The sequence below is a fragment of the Phalacrocorax aristotelis genome, chromosome 1 (assembly GCF_949628215.1).
Source record: "Phalacrocorax aristotelis chromosome 1, bGulAri2.1, whole genome shotgun sequence".
Lineage (NCBI taxonomy): Eukaryota > Metazoa > Chordata > Aves > Suliformes > Phalacrocoracidae > Phalacrocorax > Phalacrocorax aristotelis.
The window spans coordinates 31,389,043-31,409,088 of NC_134276.1; the positions used below are offsets into that span (position 1 = coordinate 31,389,043).

Sequence of the window (20,046 nt, forward strand, 5' to 3'; positions counted from 1 at the left end):
AACAAGGTCACATGGTAATGTAAATACACCACTTCCAAATTAGGACTCAAGCACGGCTAGACAGCTTAGCAGCTGTTTGGTCCCAGTCTTCTATGATGATGTTCTTTCACAAGACAGGTTTTCTGCTTCACATTCCTTACAAATCTCTTCTCTGCACCAGTTCTACCTTCACCTCAACCTCAAACACATGCATGACCAAAGCTGCACAAAAATACTCCAGATGAAGGTGTACTGTCTTTTACAGCACCAATATGTCAATGATGCTGTTGGAAGAAAAAAAAAAGATACTGAAGTTTTCTTACCTGTTGCGCTCCATCTCCACTAACAATAGGGGAAGTTAGAAGAGGGATTTCACTACTTATAATCGAAGTGGTATCCAGTAATGGTGGATGTTCTGCCATCATTGGTGGTACACTAATTCACAAGATCACCTGCAAAGAAAAGTTACTCAAATGGTTAAACTATATAAATATTTCTGAATAATTACCCTTAAAAACCAGCCTCACTTTAAAACAAAAGAAGTATAAAATTAGACACCTTGAGAAAGTACATTTCCACAAAATTCCAGCAATCATGTAAACTTGATGATTTATTTTGCCAGCTATTATAAGCCTTATTTATACACAGGGTAGGTTTAGACCCCCTCTAGTGGCCGAACCTTAGAAAAAGGTACATTACAGCCTTGGAGCTAACAATCCTGAATCATTTTAACTTTGATTATAAACCAAAATCTTGTCTAAGTTTGTCCAGCACCGCTGACAAAATACCTACTGGAAAAAATGGGGAAAAAAGCACAGTTGTTTTAGAAAGAACATAGGTAGTGTTCCTGTTTACGTGAAACTGGTAAAAACCTGGAGATCTACAAACAGTGACGCTGTTTTTTTAAATCACGAACCTACTTTTTCTACTGTTCTAACAAATGAGACACTCTCAGGAATGGGAGAATTAAGACCGGAATTAAGACCAGAAAAGCTGAAGATTTACCATTTTTCCATGCTGGAAATATGTATTGCAAGTCTAATAAGCTGCTTTTGAAACTGCATTTCATTTTGTTTAAAAAAAAAAGTCAGAGTTATATTGGTTTAGTGTACTGGTCTTAACTGCAACCCAGCCAGGCTCAGTACACTTAATTTTGGGGGAGGGATAAGAATATTAAATCAACAAGAACTGAGAAATTGATATTTCTTAACAAAGAGACAGATGGAAAGAATTCACTAGAGGTGAACAGTACATTCAGAATTCCCACGAGTTAATCACGTTTTGCATCTGAAAACAGTGCTTAACATCAAACATACACATAAAAATTAAGCTGAGAATAAGCTTGTACAGTATTTCTAAACCAGACCTTCCTCTTTTAGCCAGTACTTACAGTATCCTGGTGAAAATAAGTAGGTACAATTTTGAAGTTACACAGCCTGACAGTCAGTAAAGCTACAGGTTTTTAAAGTTTTGCCTTGATATCATCCGGCTAATGAAACTCCACAACCACTTCCAAACTTCTAACAGAGATATCCTGTCTGCTCATAAACACAGCTGCTACTAGTTACAGCATACAAACCTTACTTTAAATGAAGAGGTACCGGATAAAATTCAAGGAGTGATAAAGTCAGCTTAATGACACTAACTTCAGTACCAAGTTCTAGAGATGATATTTGGTTATTCTGAAGAGCTGCTTACAGTTCAGTACTCAGAAGTGTTCTCTGACACTACTTCCATCCCACCCAATTGACTGCTTTTACTTGTCTGCCCCTCTAAGGCACATGTTGTTGTATATCTGCTGTCGGTTGAAATCTGTAAAACAGTGCTGTCAGTACAAGACAACTCACACAGAACAGACTTCACATTTTCTAGAAAATACATTAACAAAGCACTCTAAGCCTCTTATACAGCTATACATATACAGTATGATTTAGCTATTCCCATGCTGAAGGTTGTCCTACTATAAACCTATGAACTTGGAAAAAACGCATTCTGAAATAATTTTGGATGTTTCATTTACTTTCCTGGTACACTTTGAATATTGAAGTTGGGAAAAAAAATCCCTCTAGGTTAAAAGACTTTGAAACCTAACTGTGATTTCTTAAGAATTCATCACCTCTTATGCCAAGTCATTTATACCTATTTAGCCAGACTAATTAGTCTCCCAAGCAATGAGGACAGAGTTTTATATTCCTAGCTTACTTTAAAAGCTTTCCCACTCATCAAAAAATCCTCCAGGCTACAGCCAGTCCCCATGACTTCTGCAGGTGACAGAGGGCTAATGAAAGTTCCTTGGATCATCTTTCAAGCTAGCAAGTTCGATGGTAGCCTTCCCAGGATATTATCCAATGATCATTTAATGTAAAATGAATGCACAGCCTGGAAGCAGGTGTTAGAAACAAGGCATCCTTACTCCCGTGATAGCTACAACTAGGCTTGCTCTTGTGCCATCTCCTGATTTTGCAGTTCCAAATATTTTATGCTCCTATCAACAGTGTCCAAGAAAGAAGAGTAATTCCAATACTCCAAGCTATAACTCAACACATTCCCAGACCGAGATGGCTTCAATTTCCCCAGGTTTCAGTTGAATCCAGCTCATTATTCCCAAGCCACCATGCTAATGACTAGTCTCTTATACAAGAAAGCACTAACCTCCTTTGTCGCACACAATGACTTTTGACTGAATCCATGACTTATGATGCACTCAGTGCTATCACCATTTATTAGGCAAAAATCAGAACATGTCTATTGAATTGGACACCAGTGAGAATTAAACATAACCCAAACTGACTCAAATATGACTGTCATGACAACTTGTTAAGCCCTTCCAAGACAGTAGAAGCTCTGGACATACATAACATTTGGTCTCAGATTCATTCAGTCTCTTGTACAGGTGTTTAACAATTTGATTTGTATGAAAACTAGGTTCCCACAGGCACCTGTGTGCTTAGGTGGGTAGTCCACCTTTGGCACACAGCCTTCAGTGCCTTAACCGGGACACAGCTAAATTCCACGCCTGGATCCAAGTGTTTGATTTATTCTGGAGATGAAGCATGCTGCTCATCAATAAACCCTGACAGGAGGTACTAGGTATACTGTTATTCCTGCCACCCTCTACAACAATAATAAAAGTGCTACCTGTCAGACTGTGTAATCAATCCAGGGAAACAAATAAATCAATGCTTTCTTGACAATACAGTATTAGATTTCTCTGCAATGCCACTGAACTAGTCTTGAAGACTAAAGGCTTAAACTTCACACCCATGTGAGTCTATGCTACACATATCAAAGGCCTTTTCGCTATCAGTAGTCAAGAGACAGCAATCTGTACAAGTCAGTGTACATGATCTGGTCAGACAGTAAGACATGGTATGTCCACCAGTTGCAGGTGCCTTTTCTTTTTATCTATGAGGACAAGTAAAGCCAGATAGGAATTTGAAAATGCAGAAGTACTGCATGGCAGGAGGAAGAGAAGTCAGATAAAATGGACAAAAGGTCGTCATCAAAATAAGCAGAAGTGCTCAATAAACATATATTGGAAATAAATGTCATTATATCACATTAAATGCAAGGATATCAAACAGGTACAGACAATACTTTTAAATCAGCAGACCCAGATAGCTTGCATTCAAGACTTCTGGAAGAAGATATCTACCTAGATCTTTGAAACTTGCAAATAACTTGAGTCCTCAGAAGGTCTCAGAGGTCTGGAAGAAAGCTAGAAGTCTTGCATTAAATACTCTCTTGTGAAAGGGCAAATGGGACAATCAAGGCCTGTTAGCCAACAGCATTGTGAGACCAAACAAAAGTTAATAGTTGACACTGTTATTTGTAAAGAATTAAAAGACAAGTATGATTGATGGAAAAAAGCTTATCCAATTACCTTGATGAGAATCTTCTGGTGATGGGCATGGCTGATAAAGGTACTAATAAGAGAACTGGAAAAACAATCTTAACCTAATTTGACAGTAAACAACATTTCAACAAAAACCCAACAGACATCACATGGATTAAAACTGGACAGGCAGTTTTAAATATTAACAGTAAATATTAAAAATAAATACAGAATTGTTGAGCCTGTGTGTTTCCAATAAGAAGGGAAGGTATCAGTTCTTGGCTTCTCATTACAGAGCATGTTTTTAACTCAGCTCTTGGGTGGGGGGGTTGGGAAGAAAAAAAAGAGGAAGTCAGAAGGAAGTCTGAAAGTTGCAAACCATGACAGTGGTAACAGGCCAACTCATTCTACTCCACTAAAATGGCATGAATAGCTTAAAAACACTAGGCATAACAAAAGGTTTCTAACACATAAAGGTAAAGCTATTCTTTCTAAAGCAAAAAAGAATGAATTCAATCCTGTGAAGGGTCGATTCTGAAAAGGACAGGATAATAGAAGTGGACAGCCAAACACAAGCTCCCCAAAAGGCAGTATCAGTTATATCAACAGGTGTAGCTCATTTAGAAACAAGGAGAATACTTTCCCTGTCTCTGGCTGCAAAGAACTACAGCCTCTACTGGAACAATGTAACAAGCTTTGTCTCCAATTTGCTGGCTTGAAATGGTTGATACCAGTTCAAGAGAGTAGTATGAGCCACTGCAACGTCTTGAAAATATTGTTCCATATGGAAAATACTGAAAGCAGAATACGTGCATACCATAGTTTCAGCCTTAGTCCACATAAAACTGTTTTGGATGATGTAACAGTCTTCCAACTCCAGCCAGTTTCCCAATATACTCAGCATTTAATGAGGTCTTGAAAAGGACACAAGAAAGGGAGCCTGTGTTTGGACATCAGGTAAGGCTGAGCCTGCAGGACCACTACAAACAATTCAGTAGCCTATTGCCAGATTTCCTGCACCACTGAAAACTAATGGATGCCTTCAGAGCAGCCTTCAGAGGGGGTAAAGTAACATGTGGGATAAATCTAAGGATTTAAGGCCAACCCACTACACCATTCTTGTGGACATATTAAAAGGGGCCAGACAAGGAAGACAACACATTAGATTAATAGATAGGTAATACACTGTTGCTAAGCTCAGAAGCAGCTGAGAAGTAATTTTCTAGTGGTGGTGCATTAGTGGCATGGTTACTTAGAAAGCTATACTGACTCATGCACAGCAACAACTGCTGCATGCACGGTTATTTCTTGTCTTGCTACTGAATACACTGAACTAGTAGTAGACATTCAAAGTGTAATTCAGTATTACTAACTCATGTGACACTCTTCTTTCAGAATCTGCACTGAGTCTGTGCTAGGATGCAAGGAAAGAACAAGGTCCCTGGGGATTTCAGCCAAGGGTGAGGTTAATGCTTTGTACGAGACTTAGGTAGCAAACTACCTATTCCCCACAACCCCCAACTGAACTGCTATTCATTTTCTTTATGTATGAATTTGAAGAGACTTTGAAAGATTTTTCTAAAGGTTATCAAAGCTAAAACAAAGGGAAGGCATCTAAATTTACTGGACATGATTTGTTTAGAGACTCCAGACTTACGCCTGAGGAACCATTAAGGAATGAATTACACTAACAAGCCAAAAGGCTAAATGATGTTAAGGATCAAAGGCTGAGTTCCACTCAATAGTTCAGTAAGCAAGTTTGCCTTCCTGAACTGTAATGACAACTTAACTCAATCCTTAAATGCCTTCAGGTTTGGTCCTTTAATGTTTCTGTGGCATCATTCTTATATTCTGAAGACACATACCACTCTGCTTTTTACTTAGTCAGTTGTTCATTAAGGGTTAAGGACTATAAGGCTGAGATCATCGGGCAGTGCATTTCCTCTGCACATGCAAAGCATCAGCATTTCCATCTCCAAGAGACTAGTAGCTGATCTTAACGATAGCCTCTGAAGAACACATCAGCATTAAATCAGCTGGATCACCAAGGTAAAAAACATGAGTCAGCAGCACGCACCATCATAGCAACGAAGACTAACAGCATACAGGGCTGTATGAGCAGAAAAGCACAGCCGATGGGTTGAGGGAGGCGATTATTCCCCACTACTCAGCATTTATAAGGTCACATCTGGAATACCACATCCAGTTTTGCTCTTCCCAACCACTACCTCCTCCCCAGTATAAGAGAAATGCCATGAAGACTGTTACTGGGCTTAGGCCCACAAAAATCAAGGCGAAGCTAACAGCACTAGAGTAGACAGGTCACCTGCAGCTGGATCCCACTACTTGAAGGATGCTTGTCGAGAGCGTTAAATCAAACTCTTGGAGGCATGCAGCAGAAGTACAAGCAGTGATGGACACATGCTGCATCACTGGAAATTCTGTCTGCCCAGGAGGGGGGAAGATATCTTCACAATGACAGTGGTGTAGCACTGGCACAGGTTGCCCTGAGAGGCTGCAAAAAATCATCAGTGGTCTCCAAAGTGGGGGTCCATACACACCGGGGGTGCACAAGACAATCCTTTGGGGTGTGGGAAGAAAATATTTTTTGTCATTGATAAATAAAAAATATTTGAAAGTGTTTTTCATCTTTATCTCATCCTTTATTGTGTATGCTTTATCATGTGCATACTATATTAATAGAGTAACATATGCATATAATTTTAAAATGTACATATATTGGAGGTGCATGCCCAAAACACCTTTACTGATGAGGTGCATGACCAAAAAAAGTTTGGAGATCACTGCTGTAGAAAGTCAAAACCTGACCATGCAAGGTCCTGACAAAGGGCTGAAGAAGGCAATCTCCAAAGGCTCCTTCTGAGCAGAATTCTTCTATGAATTCCAGAGTATTATTCCATCAAAATACAACATGTAATGCCAAAGTTAAATTGCTTTCAGTAGATTGGAACCCAGAGAGGGGACAGTAACTACTGTCTCCCAAGCTCTTGAAACCTGTCAGATTCTCAATTCAGAATTTCAAAGTAACAATGACAGTACTAATCAAAACTCAGACTCGCAGACTGAAGGTTCAAATTTTAGAAGACATACCTATAGCACTGTCTATAACAGAATTACTTTTACTCTGACCTTTCTCCTAAGAAAAGGAAGAAAGCTGCATCAGATGATAATTACAAATTTAAAAGTTATACTTTTGTATTAAAGCACACAAGACAAACAGGCTTTCCATTTTGGCTGGGCTGCTGACACTGCTATGATAAATGTAGTGATAGCCAATAACAACGCTGCATACAAAAAAATCCTAAGGAGGACTCCTTTCCTAGAGATTCACTGCTTCTGGTTGTTGAGTTTGATAAAAAATACAATTGTTTTTCCCACAACTTGAGGCCTTATAAGGTCACACTCCACAGTGGTATCTCTGGTGACTACCTAAGTAGAAATTTGCATTGCTTCTTTTTCCGCAGTTTTTGTGACTTAGGGTGGTGCTTCTCTGTCTACCTACTTATTATCACAATACTTACAGCAACTTAATACTCTTTCACATCCTAATTCCATCAAATCTGGTAAGCAACAGATACAAACAGATTTATTATTAGAGAGGGCTGTCCACAAGAGCCTTGATTCTATACAACATGAGGATGGAAGCTGAAGCGGTGACAAGACAAAAAGTGCCTAACACAGAAAGGTGCAGCATAAGGAATGGCTCAGTGAAATCAACACTAAATGTTTCCAAACTGCATGTTGCCATTACACGAAAAGTGACAAAAACAGGGCTATTTCACAACTTCTTTGTCACTAGTGCAGTTTCATACACGCTTCAGCCTGTATCACATTACAGATGAAATCTGAGGTTGCCATAAGGTGTGTTTTCCCAGTGGGCTCAGTACAGCAGCGCAGGTGTGCATTCCTCCTTCACCCAGGTCCTCCTGCAGCTATGCTTCCCCAGGAACCACAGGTAAGGCTCATTCTCAGGTCCAGACAACTTCCAGTAAGAAGGAAAAGCTTCTCTGAACAGGAGATACTTTCTAGGTTTTGCCAAAGACCAAAGAATGATCTTACAAAACTAAAAAGACCATAAAACCATCACCCAACCTTAATGCACAAATGCTTTGATGTTGACGTCTCCAACATGAAGACAGCAGGTGCACTTTAAAAATAAGTACCTTTCAATCAGCTGAAGTAATAAAGCCCTATTTTATTTAGTTTAGACCCTCACACCTGAGTGACTTTTCAAGAAGATGCAAGCTACTATGTAAACTTTTCCTGTGATTGAGGCATTTACAAGTACTCACCGTGTCCATTCTTTAATGCCTCCTGTCAGATAAATTCATCCTTTACTATTTCCTACAGTCCTTAAAAGATATCTCCTGCCTGCCAATTTGAGACTTGTAAAAATTACTATCGTGATTCCTTCCAATCTGTCAAATCGGCCATTTGGTTCTGAAGCCATCAGATAAGAGTAGACAAATACAAGTGCCCAAGATGTACAGGTATGCTAAAATGAGGAAATTTCTAGAAACAAAATAGACCAATGCCTCCGTAGAGTGACGAGTAAAAGAACAAAGCATATGGAACAGATGTTACTCATGTCACTTAATGCACTACTGGAAAAAGCTCAGATACATTTCTATACCAGCTACATCACTGTATTAGAATATAATTACCCAGAGATCCATAAGGTTGTAGCTGAACTATTAAAGTTATGAAGCATGCTGAAAAGGTTTGTGCTTATTTTTAAGAATCAGAATTGAGCAGAATTATTTTAATTCTCCCCCCGCCCCCACACATTTACCATATTTTCTAGTCACACAGCTTCAGATGCGGCAATTATGGTATACCAGCTTTTCTTTTTCAGTTCTGAACTAATTATTTCAATTAATATGCAATTTATTTAAAAGATGTGTTTTGTTTTCATAAAGTATTTTTCCTCTTTTAGAACAGTATTTCCTGGAAAATTTGATAAAACATTTTTCAGCAGAACAGAGAAGTGTTATTTTTTTGTTAGAAGAAAGGTCTTCTGCGGGAACATTTCTATTTGGCAATCTCGTTTTAAGTACAGTGAAACTGAAATGGTTATTCTCTTCAGTCCCATTGCTCATAATACTAAAGTTGCAGATAGGCAATACAGGAAAATTATTAAAAAACCCCATATAGTTTAGTAAAGTAAATCAACAAAGTCAAAGTACGGCATTCACTAGAAACTATAAATCAAAGTAGTTAAAAATGAAGATACACAAAATATTTTAATAAGCACCGGCACTCCCTTATAGGAAAAAAGTATCTACAGCCTGTGCCTTAAATATGGAAATACTCCAACTGTAGCTCTCCAGTGGTGTCGCAGACACTCACTGAACACAATTCTCAAAGAAGTCTGAGAAACATGATACAAGTATCTGTTCATACTATGTTACCACTGGAAGGTGAACACTAAAAGTTTTAAAATTAATGTAATATTGTTATGAAGAAAGTACTGATTGATGAGCAAATGCAAGTTGCACTTGGATAGCCAAAACAGTTGCTGGATCTAACTTGCCCATTAGTTACTGCCTGTCCCTCTCAAAGCTAGAATGGCCAAGCCACACAACGGCAAAGCTTAGCATTGCAGGACTTAAGCGTACTATAGTAAATCAATACTTCAGGTTACCTTCATACTCCAGGTTGTGAACCACAATGATTTAGGAGCAGTTTCACATGAAGTTTATGCATTTATATCATAGATACTATAACGTATGAGAGAACATATAGAGGATAATTGGAAACACTCCAGCTGTTCAAGTTTAATGCATTTATATTTATGAGTGAGCATTTTTTGAAACTGAGCCAAAGAGGCCAAGCTCTTCCTAGTAGCTGATGTAGAAAACTAAACTTTTGAAGGTGAAGACTACATAGAGGAGAACTAGACAGTGATAAACCAGTCATCCAGCAAGGCACATGGACGCTTACCACCTCATCTTGTCCAGCACGACTGCGAAATGCTTGACTGCACATAAGACGACCAGTGCAATGGAGACTACCTGCAAACACCACGTTCTGGTTTTAAATGTTGTTATTTGATTCTTAAAAAAACATCCATGGTCCTTATCTGGATGAAGTACATAGAACTTGAAGTTGTTGCATAAGAAGAATTCAGTACTTTCCAACTATTTGCCCCTCCCTCTCATACCTTCAAAGAAGAGAAGCCTAAACTGGTTCCGTAACTTTTAGGAAGCAATAAGTGCAACCACATCACAAATCAGAATTAATCTGTTCATTTTACTCACACCTAATTTGACAGTGTGCATTTTAAATCAGTGAGTAAACTGTCAGCACCAGAGTGCAAACTTAGGCCTAGTCTTAAGCAAGTACATCAACCTGATTCACCGCCACACATTGTCTGGGAGCTGTTCTGTGGCCTCCTTTGTCTTACAGGAACAACTTCCTTTTAGAGGAAGCATCCTTAAAAAGAAATGATGAGAGTGAACTACATAGTGTATTTTTTGCACCACTTAAAGATCTTCAATGCAATTACACTTTATTTATGCTACCTTGATCTAAACTATGGGGCTGTTTTGTTTTACACTCTTGTTATTCTCAAGAACTTCCTTAAACCCTCCTAGTTTTACTTTTACACCAGCTAAATTAGGTGCTTGTAAGCTTCTGCCAAGACTGGATTTCCTTCAGTTTATTTTCTGAAAATCACATGGGTTCAAAAAAAACTTGGCTTTTCCCAGTTAACCATTACTCTTGCTGTCATTTCTGTTTAAGAACATGCTTATTTTTTGAGAAAACAAGCAAATTCAATGCCAAGAATCAAGCTACTTCCTCATTTGTTATCAACTCCCTCTTTTCAGTAGCTAAGAGTAGCGAAGTCAAACTTTCAAAATATTTTTTCATATGATTCCTTTAAGGCAAATTAAAAACATGGATTTATTTTTATTAATGTGATGCAACTGGTCAGTGAGATAAATTTATTGCAGAGACAGCTGCTGGTGTTGGAGCTACAAAGAGTGCATGATTCAAGCAGAACAAGCAGCTTTTAAAGAACTCTTATGAAATAGCTTTTTCCTGCTCACTCTGAAAAATGAAAACTATGCTATCCGAATGCAAGACAACATAGTATCGATGAGGCTACAAGCCTAACAGATTTTTAAATTTCTCTCCACTGATTCTTTCAGGGAAACCTGTAGGTCTCTGCTTCCATAAGTATCAGGATAATAGCACAGAACATGACATGTCACGACAGGCATATGGAAACTGCTTCCCCAGAGTCAAAATCCACCAAAAAAGCAAGTGTTTTGAGGCCTAACACACACATTTGAAAGATGTTCTTTTATCAAGACTTTAAACTGCTGTAAGTCAGATCTGCTAAATCGTACTAGCAGCTCCCACTTGCACCACTGCAAGCAACTGGCCAACACCACAGTGAATTAAACTGGAGGACAGTTTAATCTTACAAAAATCAGTCAGTTTTAACATAAAACGGTTGCCTGATCCATTTAACTTATACAAATACACAAATGAATGCCAAGCATAGGAATAAGCAGAGAGGAACTGCTTCTTCCAGTGTCAGTGCATAGCATTCAGGAAGCTACAGGCCACGGTGCTAAAAAAGGTCAAGAGGCAGTCACCCTGGCAGGTGCTTTACTTCCCTAATATTAAACTTAGTTACAGCGGCACTGAGGCAGTTACTTGGATGCCATATAAAAACAATCACAGTGAGGTAAGTCAAACAGCATCTAAAGCTGAATGCCACTCTTGAAAACTAAATAATTCCACTCATGCAGGAGTTTTCCAATGGAGGAGTCTCTACAACTACAGAGGAGGAAGACAGCAAAACAAGAGCAGGTTTCTCAGATGCCACCAGCACTCCCTTCTCCCAAGACTCACCCCATCCTCCAAGAAAAGTTTTAGTCAGTTAAAACACAATGAGACAAACTAGTCTGATTGCCCAATCAAGTCAAGAGGACAAAGCTGCTCTCAGCTTCCTATTTTACCTATGAAGTTGCAACACTGAACAGTTGTCAATTTATTCACAAAAATAAAGCCACAAAAATCAGAAATTAATCTGTTTGGAGCTGTGTTGCCATGATGTACATAATTAAATGTACTGGACTACTTTTATGATGTATTACTTCAATTATGTTCACTTATCCTTACCATTGAAAAGCCATTCAGTGGAATGTGCATATATACTAACACTGTTATATGTGGGCAGTCAACTTATTAGCAAGCCTGAAGAAATTAAAACAAATTACATTTCAGCTGTATCGAAGACTGATCACTGTCAACATTCACTACTCACTTCCACAGCTTCTTTTAGCCCTCATTTCTTAGTACTCTTACTTAGTTTCAACATCTTTGATCTACCTTCATACTAGACTAAATGGGTAAATAAACAGTTTTCTTAAAGTAGGTTATCCCCATTTACATTATTCATAGATTCTATAGGATTTGCAGAGGAGGCACAGTAACTTCTGTGGCTTATGATATTTACTCTTACTGTGGGAAGTCCCCTAATATCCTGTCAACAGATACATTGAAATATTAGTGAATAATTACAGTCATGGTTCTCTCTCATTGCCAAGACACTGCAAGTCATGGAAGTTTTTCAGTGGACCTTCTTATCTGTTCAATCTTTCCTTACAGATTAGATTTTTCAGATACATGTACACTTTTTGCAGACCATTACTACTTGATTTGCTACTACCATGTAAAATGTGTTTCTGGGTCCTAAAGTAAAACTAATCCACTTGATACTCTGTTGCTTTTGTCACAGTTTCCTTCTGTCAAGTCATCTAGTAGATACACTTCTTCCAGTTAAAATAACAACAAACTCCAAACAACAAAACCTTGCAGTATGAAAACTGGATGTTACATAAGAAGGATTTATTTTGTAATCAAAGGAGTAAGATAGGGTATTGAGTATACTACCTTAGCAAGGGGAAACGATAAGCAGCTTGGCAGCAGCCCATGCTTGTAGGATCTTGTATAGGATTTTCACTGGTTACAGGCTCAAGAGTATGTGAGGAGCTGGAACAGGACCAGATCTCTGGGGGGCAGATGGAACAACAATGACTTCAAAAACATTTGTTCCATCTGAAACTAAATGTAAATTAATTGGAACAATTAAAGATTTCAATCTACAAGAAACATGTAATACTATTAAGTGTTACAGACACTTTATAAACATCCTTCTACCCCATCAGCCCTATAAAATACAGACCCCAGGATGACAATCAAAAATATATCTGAACATAAACAAAACCACTAAACTTCATGGATAGACAAGTTTAAGAAAAAGGCTAATAGTGTTCTTCTACTCGTCTCCAGTGAACATCAGCATTAAAAGGAAGCTCAAAGTTTACTGTATACGACAAAGAAGGAGCAAAAAATTGGTCATTTCTGTAGCTCAGGAAACATTGGCCCCACGAGCAAAATAAACATTGTTTCTGTTTGCTGAACAGAAAAAGCTGCAATGTACTCGTTCTGAACTATTATCTCTTTCCTGAGATACAGGCAGTATCTTTTAGTTAAGCTAAAGAGTTGACAGTCCGAGTCAAATCTATTTTTACTGGATCTGGTCCTACAGGAAAAGTAATGGCTCTCAATTCAACTCGTGCACTATAAACTGCAGCCAAGTTGATTTTTGCTACAAATTACCTGGGAACTTCTCCAAGCCAACAGTGTTAAAGAAACGGATGATAAAATATAGAAGTGTTATTGACAGATATAACAGAGATAATCCAATTCATATTTTAGATCACAGAAATGCACCAGTGAAACTCGACATGTTACCTGTAGACTTTTTAGCAGACATTGAACTACAAATCCCCTAACAGTTAAAAGCTGGATGTCAAAAAAAGGTACAGTATTGCTGGATACTGGAGGGAGATAAGAATTCCTCAGGTTCCAGGAGGCACTGACAGCGAACATCAATGGCTGCAGACATCAACACTGTCTGGGAAGCAGGCCTGCAGACTCAAAAAAACTTGTCTTCTCTAGTATCTGTCTGTCTGGGAATGAACAAGACTGTATCTTTGCCACTTCCCCCCAGCCACTCAAGAAGTGGGACTGGGCTAGGTTATAGGACTTGCCACTTTGAAGGAGGTATTGATAGACAATCGGAATACAAGCACTTAACACCTTTCAAGCATTCAATATTTCTGAAGACCAACACATTTACAATATCATACACTATTTCAGAAGCGACCTGCCAGCGAGGTAGATTAGTTAGTTGCCTAAAAGGATTCAGAAGTTAAAATTACTTAAGAGAAAGTATTGACCAAGATGAAAAATTGTACCTCTCCTGCAGTCAGGCTTTAAGGGTTTTGCTTCCCTAAGAGAGAACACTGCAGGAGCATGTTCAGTTAAGTAGTTAAAGTTGCAATAACAATTACGAACGATCTCTCTCGGGTATCTTGAGCCAAAATGATCATCAGCATAACACTGAGTTAGCTGATACAGGTCCAAATTCAAGTTAAATTAAATGGCCACAAGGCAAAGAATATCAAACTAAAGCATCCCAAGACTCCCAGGACTCCCAGCCCAAAGCAATTGAGTTATTAGTCTACACCATAATTCAAGTTTCTGCAATTCCATTACGTTATTGCCTATAACAATCTAAAGCTTTTGAGTTTTAAGTTCACAAACTAGTGGAATCTACGACTTGAAAAAAGTAGAAAATGCCACGAACAGATTGAAATCAGATAACTTAAGTGTTATATGTAATGACGTGAGCCTCAAGTAACTTATACACCTAGAGCTTGTCATACAGCAAAAAAACTCAGAAGGTCTCCATCTGCCCTGAAAGAACCGAGACACTCATCTAATTCTGTTTTAATATTATAATGTACAGTAGTCAGGCTGTGACTGCTCAAAGCAGATTGCTCTCATTCTGACCAACTGACCTAAGCAACTGATCACCAAGTCCTGGCCCTTCCAAGGACAAGAATCTGCACCTCTCTCAACTATGGCTTCGTCTGTTAAAATCAGTGTTCAATACCCCAAATGTAACTGATTACCCGTGTCAATTTATGCCCCCAAAGTCACCAGAAAAAACATTCTGGTGTAGTTCGCCAAAACACATCCCAGATTCAAGCCACACACGTCAAGATGACTTGCATACACTCTGTATACACAGATAGAACCAGATGCTGCATTTCCAAACTTCATCAGCACCCTTCCTGCTCCCCCAGGCTTAGTAGGAACACCAGCTACCAAGAACTCTATAGTGCCCAATGTCGCAAATTGGATAGATACTCAGCTACTTCCAACTTTCACATACATGCACGGCCTTCTCCCTGCCTGAAAGCTTGCTACTTCTCCATTCATCATGTGATTAAATATCATAATTATTTGAGACCATTTCCTTAGAGAAAAAAAGCTAGAAAAAATTTAACTGCTTGTACTTTCTGAATTTTAAGTACTGTTGAGTTGCTGTGATTCATTCTATTTCATGACATAGAATATAAACACATCTACAGATGCAGATTCACATCAGGGCTACAGTCAAATTTCTATACTGCATAAAGCTGAAAGTTACCCATTGCCATAACAACAAAATAGCTTCTTTTAAGCTCAAAGCTTAGCAGGACTGGGACCTATAGATTCTAAGACAGAAGCTACCATGTACTTAGCAGCAAAAAATGAAGATATTTGAAGTCTTCATTATAATTTAAGGCATTTATAACTGGGTATGTATTTAGTCCACCAAAGACTTAAGTTCTAAAAACAAAGAGCGTTTCACAGAAATTACTTCATGATGTCAGATGTTCTGGAATAACGCTTAACATCCAAGGTAGCTAATAAATTACCTTTGACAAGGTTAAACAAATTACTAACATGTCTTGAGATGTCACACTCAAAGCATGATTTGCTCCTACCCAACATATTTTCTACCGCTTACCTGCACAATAAAAATCAGCTGAAAAGTTTCATTTTTGCTTTCAGTTGGTTTCACTTTCTAGTTGCCTGGGCACAACAAAAAGTTTCTGTTTAGGTTAAAAAACAGTCTTGGGTAATAGAAAGGGAGGAATCGGGCATGAATCTAGCTAAAAGAATGCCTCTGCTAGCACTCGGTAAGATCATTAGTGTCTTTTCGGGAAGACTTTATTTATCTACATAGAGAAATACACGCTCAGTCCCTTTAGCTGCGAGTTCCGAGGAAACCCTCACGGCTTAGCACAAGAACAACAACAAATAGAAAGAGGTGTTGAAAACCACCACCTCCTCCCCGCCTGTCACCGCCGGCTCAGCTGTTCTGGTCGCATCCCGCATCTGCTTCTCCTCCCCGCACAGCCGCCCTCCTCGGGCGGCAGCCGCGCCGCAGCCCTGCCCCGCCGAGCCCCGCCGCTGACAGGAGGAGGGTCCCCTCCGCCCGGCCGGCACCGGCCCCTCCGAGCGGAGGAGAAGGAAGGCCGGGAAGGAAGACAGAAAGTTTGTTCGGCGGGGCTCCGGCCGCAGGCGCCGGCTCCCCGACCCTCCTCCATCTCCTCAGGGGCCGGGCTGCGCCCGCCGCGCCCGGCAGAGGGAGCAGGTGGTAGCGCTGCCCCCGACCCCTCGCACCCCTCTCCCCGGCGCTGTTGAGGGGAAGGGGCCGGTTATACCCGCCGCCTCGGGGCGGCGAGCGCGCCTACTCACCGCCATAGCCCCGCCGGCTCTCCCGGCTAACGGTTCGGTCTCCGCCACCGGCGGGCAGCAGCACCAGAGCGGGGAGCGGAGGGGAGTTCCCGATGGCGCAGCCCGGGCAGGGGCGGCGCCGCGCCGGCCGCTTCCCCCACCCCCTTACCCGCCCACTCGAGGTACCTGCGCTTCGGTCGCCGCCACTCCGCCGCCTTTTCCTCCCCTCCCCGCGCCTGTCACTGTCTCCCGCGGCCGCCACCGCCGCTGCTGCCGCTGCCGCCACCTCCGCCCCGGCGCCTCAGCGATACCCGCCGCCTCGCCCGCCGGCGCCCGGCCGCCATCTTGCTGGAGGGCTGGGAGGGGCCGCGAGGGGGCAGTTGACCCCGGCGCGCGGTGCGCCTGCGCGGAAATCTCCCGTTGGGGGGGAAGACTGTCGGCCCGATGGGCGGGGCGAGCGCGATGGGCGGGGCTGGTGGCTCGTGGGCGGGGCCTGTATGGAGGGCGGGGCCTGTATGGAGGGCGGGGCCTGTATGGAGGGCGGGTGCGTGTCTGTGGGGCAGAGGTGTGGGTCTGGGGCCAGGGCCTGGGCCTGGCCTTCGCCCTGGGCTGGGCTTTGTCCTGGGGCTGCACCGTGGCCTTGGCCCTGGTGCCTGGGGCTGGGGCCTGGCCCAGTCTGGGCCCTTGCTGGGCAGAGTGAAGGGTAGGAAGGGCTGCCCCTTCCCTATATGCTGAGGCAGCTGTTAACACAGCAAAAGCCAAAGGGCTTTCAGCCCACCTGCCCTGAAGCCAAGCAGAGCCTCAGTGTCTGTGATCACCAGAGGTATTCCCCACCCAGTGCCCAGGCACGTAGCATCCAACATCCGAGGGGAAAGGGGAAGAAATGTGGTTTTCCAGGCAGTTACGCAGGGAGGGACTATCTTCCCTCAACACCTGCAATGTTCAGCTGATGTCCAGAATGCTAATTTGTGATTATCCTTTGCTTAATGTTTGTCCTTTCAACTGTTATGGATTGAAATGATTTTACTATGGTGTCTGGCTTAATGACCTTCTGCAGCAGTGGACTGAACAGAATGAGATGTTTTATAAAGTGGTTTTGTTAATTTGCCTTAAAGTTCTCTGTTATTAAGTTAATAAGTTGCTATTTCTCTTGCATGTCAGCAGTGTTCATATAATTTTTATAGCTTAATGGCAGGCAGAAGGTAGCTCCTATCAACAAAGGATGAACCAAACGATGTTTTGCCATCCTGGTTGTTCACTACAGGCCCCCTTTCCAAAACTTATAATTTAACTGGTGAAATAGCATCCTAGATTATAGTATGTCAGAACTCAAAAACTAGAGAGACTCAGGCCTGATCAATATTTGGATGAGCTACCTCGTTAGGTACTGCGGAAAGTGCTGCTGGTGATTCATTCAGTGGCATTCGTCTGTCTATGAGTCAGGGCTGAACAAATGCCACTGCACAGCATTTGTGGGTTGTACCATCCAGGGGCATAAAAACGGAGATCTTTGCCAATCGCAGCTGTTAGGAGATCACTCGTTTTCCTACCTTACTCCAGTTTCAATACAGGTTTCTGGAATTAGCCAGCAGTTTCGGTGGAATATAGCAAAGGATTTCCGCAGTTGCTTTTGTCAGGCACCACTCAGTGATGATGGCGGGGCCAGGAAGAGCACCAGCAGCCATGGCCATGGGCATCATTGTAGGCTCCCACAGATCCTGGCTTTTTGTCAGACTCTACCATTCTGAACTGGTGCATGCAGCGCCAATAGTACATGCCCTGCTGCCCAAGAGCCCTGGGAGAGAGCGTCCCTCATGCCTGCTCCTGGCTTCCCAGGGGTGGTGCTCCCTCACATCCCTTGCAGGTGAAATTAAGCAATATGTGCAACATTTTGGGTGTATATGGGTGCAGACATACATCTGGACAGAGAAAAGCTGAGAGTGTTTTGGGCTTTTCTCCCCATCCAAACACTGGTCCTGGTGTTGTGTAAGTTTACATTGCATGACACAGCCATTCGTCTGCTTCCTTCTTTTTTAGTTCATAGATGTACTATGATATATAAGATATATATGATATACTACAGATTTACACACATATATGTGTAAATAAAATGCCATTTTCTGCTAGAAGACTAATTAAAGTCACCTGAAAGTCCCTCCAAATAATACTAAAAATTGATGGAAGGCATGGGGGAACTAATATAGCGACCTCCTTATCTCTTTTTAGGGACTTGTGAATAAATCGATTTTTCTAAACCAGAACTATATTAGATTGGGATTATTTGCCAGTCTAAATTGTCTATATGGTTCTCAGTTACTTCTAGATGACTGACCAAATGCTCTTCCTTTCATCCATTGCAGAACTTCCCAGGAAGACCCAGGGAGTCAGAATTTCTTTACAGTATCATACCAGATGTACGTCCAAGTGCTAATGATGAACATTTATGAAATTGAGGTAGCTGAAGCCAGTAGAGGAGAGAAGATAAATCCACCAGGAGAATGTTTTCAAAAGTACCCTCTTAAGATACAGTCTTGACTATATAGCAATGCCCCTCTTCTGTGGCTCTCATTTCTTCTGTCAACAGAGGTACCATCTCCAGAGAACCATGGAGAACTGTGTTTTAACAGTCATTATTTTGGATTTGTGTTGTGTTTACTCAGCAAAATATGTAGCAATGTAGCACCTGGGATCTGAATTGGACAAATAATTTAAAAATCTATGTCACTTGATCCAGTTCTCCAATTCTCTACATCCGTGCAGGAAATGAGGAAAACCTCCAGTTCTGAAGTTAAAATAACATGGCTTAAGCTGGAGGGTTCAGGAAGTCTCCTCAGCACAACACCCCATCCCATAGTGACAGACCTGTCTTTACACCTCAGCCAAATTTGTAGGTCACGTGTAGTTCCTATGCCAGAAGGGAGAACGTTGGCCATTCTTGGTAGTGGCAGCTCTGCTGTTGTCACATGGAGTTCCCCGAGCCTGTAAAGGCAGTGGTTGCCAAATGCAGATCAGCAGACTAGCAGTGAAACTTTATGGCACCTTGTGTCCCACCAACAAACAGGTTTATCATCCAAACTTCAGCTGAAAACACTACTGGCAACATTTACCATGGTCTCACGGACAAAAAGGACAGCAGTTTGGACTGTGGACTAAAAGCCACGAGGCCAGTAGCGCTGCTACCTTCTGTGAGACAAGTAGCATGTGTGTAATACAAAACAATCAAAGTAGTACAGCCAGTGTTTATTTTCTAAAACAAGTGACTAATTCATGAATACAGCTCCCTTAAAATAAACAAGCTATAAGATGTTAGCAGCTTTATAAGGTGAGTGAGGTTTAATTTTGATGTATTGGTAAAAAAATGCAGAAAACGTATTTACCACAAAAATGAGTAACTGCTTCCTTTATGTCATTTCAGGTATAATGCATCTTCACCTGAGCTGCATAACACTCATCATATTTGTCTAGATCACTTTCAAAGAGGCTGCCGATCAGTATAAATTTTTTGCTGGTTTCTGATTTGTATGAAAGGATTTGAACTGTAAAAGTCCCACTTTAATATCAGAGTGATGTATCGAAATCAAAGTTTGATGAGAACTGTTTAATGTTAGGCATGA

General features: G+C 41.1%; 1 protein-coding gene across 5 annotated transcripts in view; it reads right to left on the bottom strand.

Annotated features, from left to right (window-relative positions):
• FNDC3A (fibronectin type III domain containing 3A) overlaps positions 1-16,787 on the bottom strand; it is a 129,020-nt gene extending 112,233 nt beyond the window's left edge. Inside the window, exons 1-3 of one of the 5 annotated variants that reach the window (XM_075086478.1) lie at positions 16,619-16,722; positions 12,746-12,863; positions 303-431 (exon numbers count right to left, since the gene is read on the bottom strand). In XM_075086478.1, coding sequence (XP_074942579.1) covers positions 303-404 — 102 coding nt within the window. In that variant the 5' untranslated portion in view covers positions 405-431; positions 12,746-12,863; positions 16,619-16,722. Of the gene's footprint in view, positions 1-302; positions 432-9,479; positions 9,498-12,745; positions 12,864-16,453; positions 16,588-16,618 lie in introns of those variants that run through there. The other 4 variants (XM_075086450.1, XM_075086488.1, XM_075086460.1 and 1 more) reach the window with 4 other exon arrangements.
• Between the last annotated feature and the right edge of the window lie 3,259 nt (positions 16,788-20,046).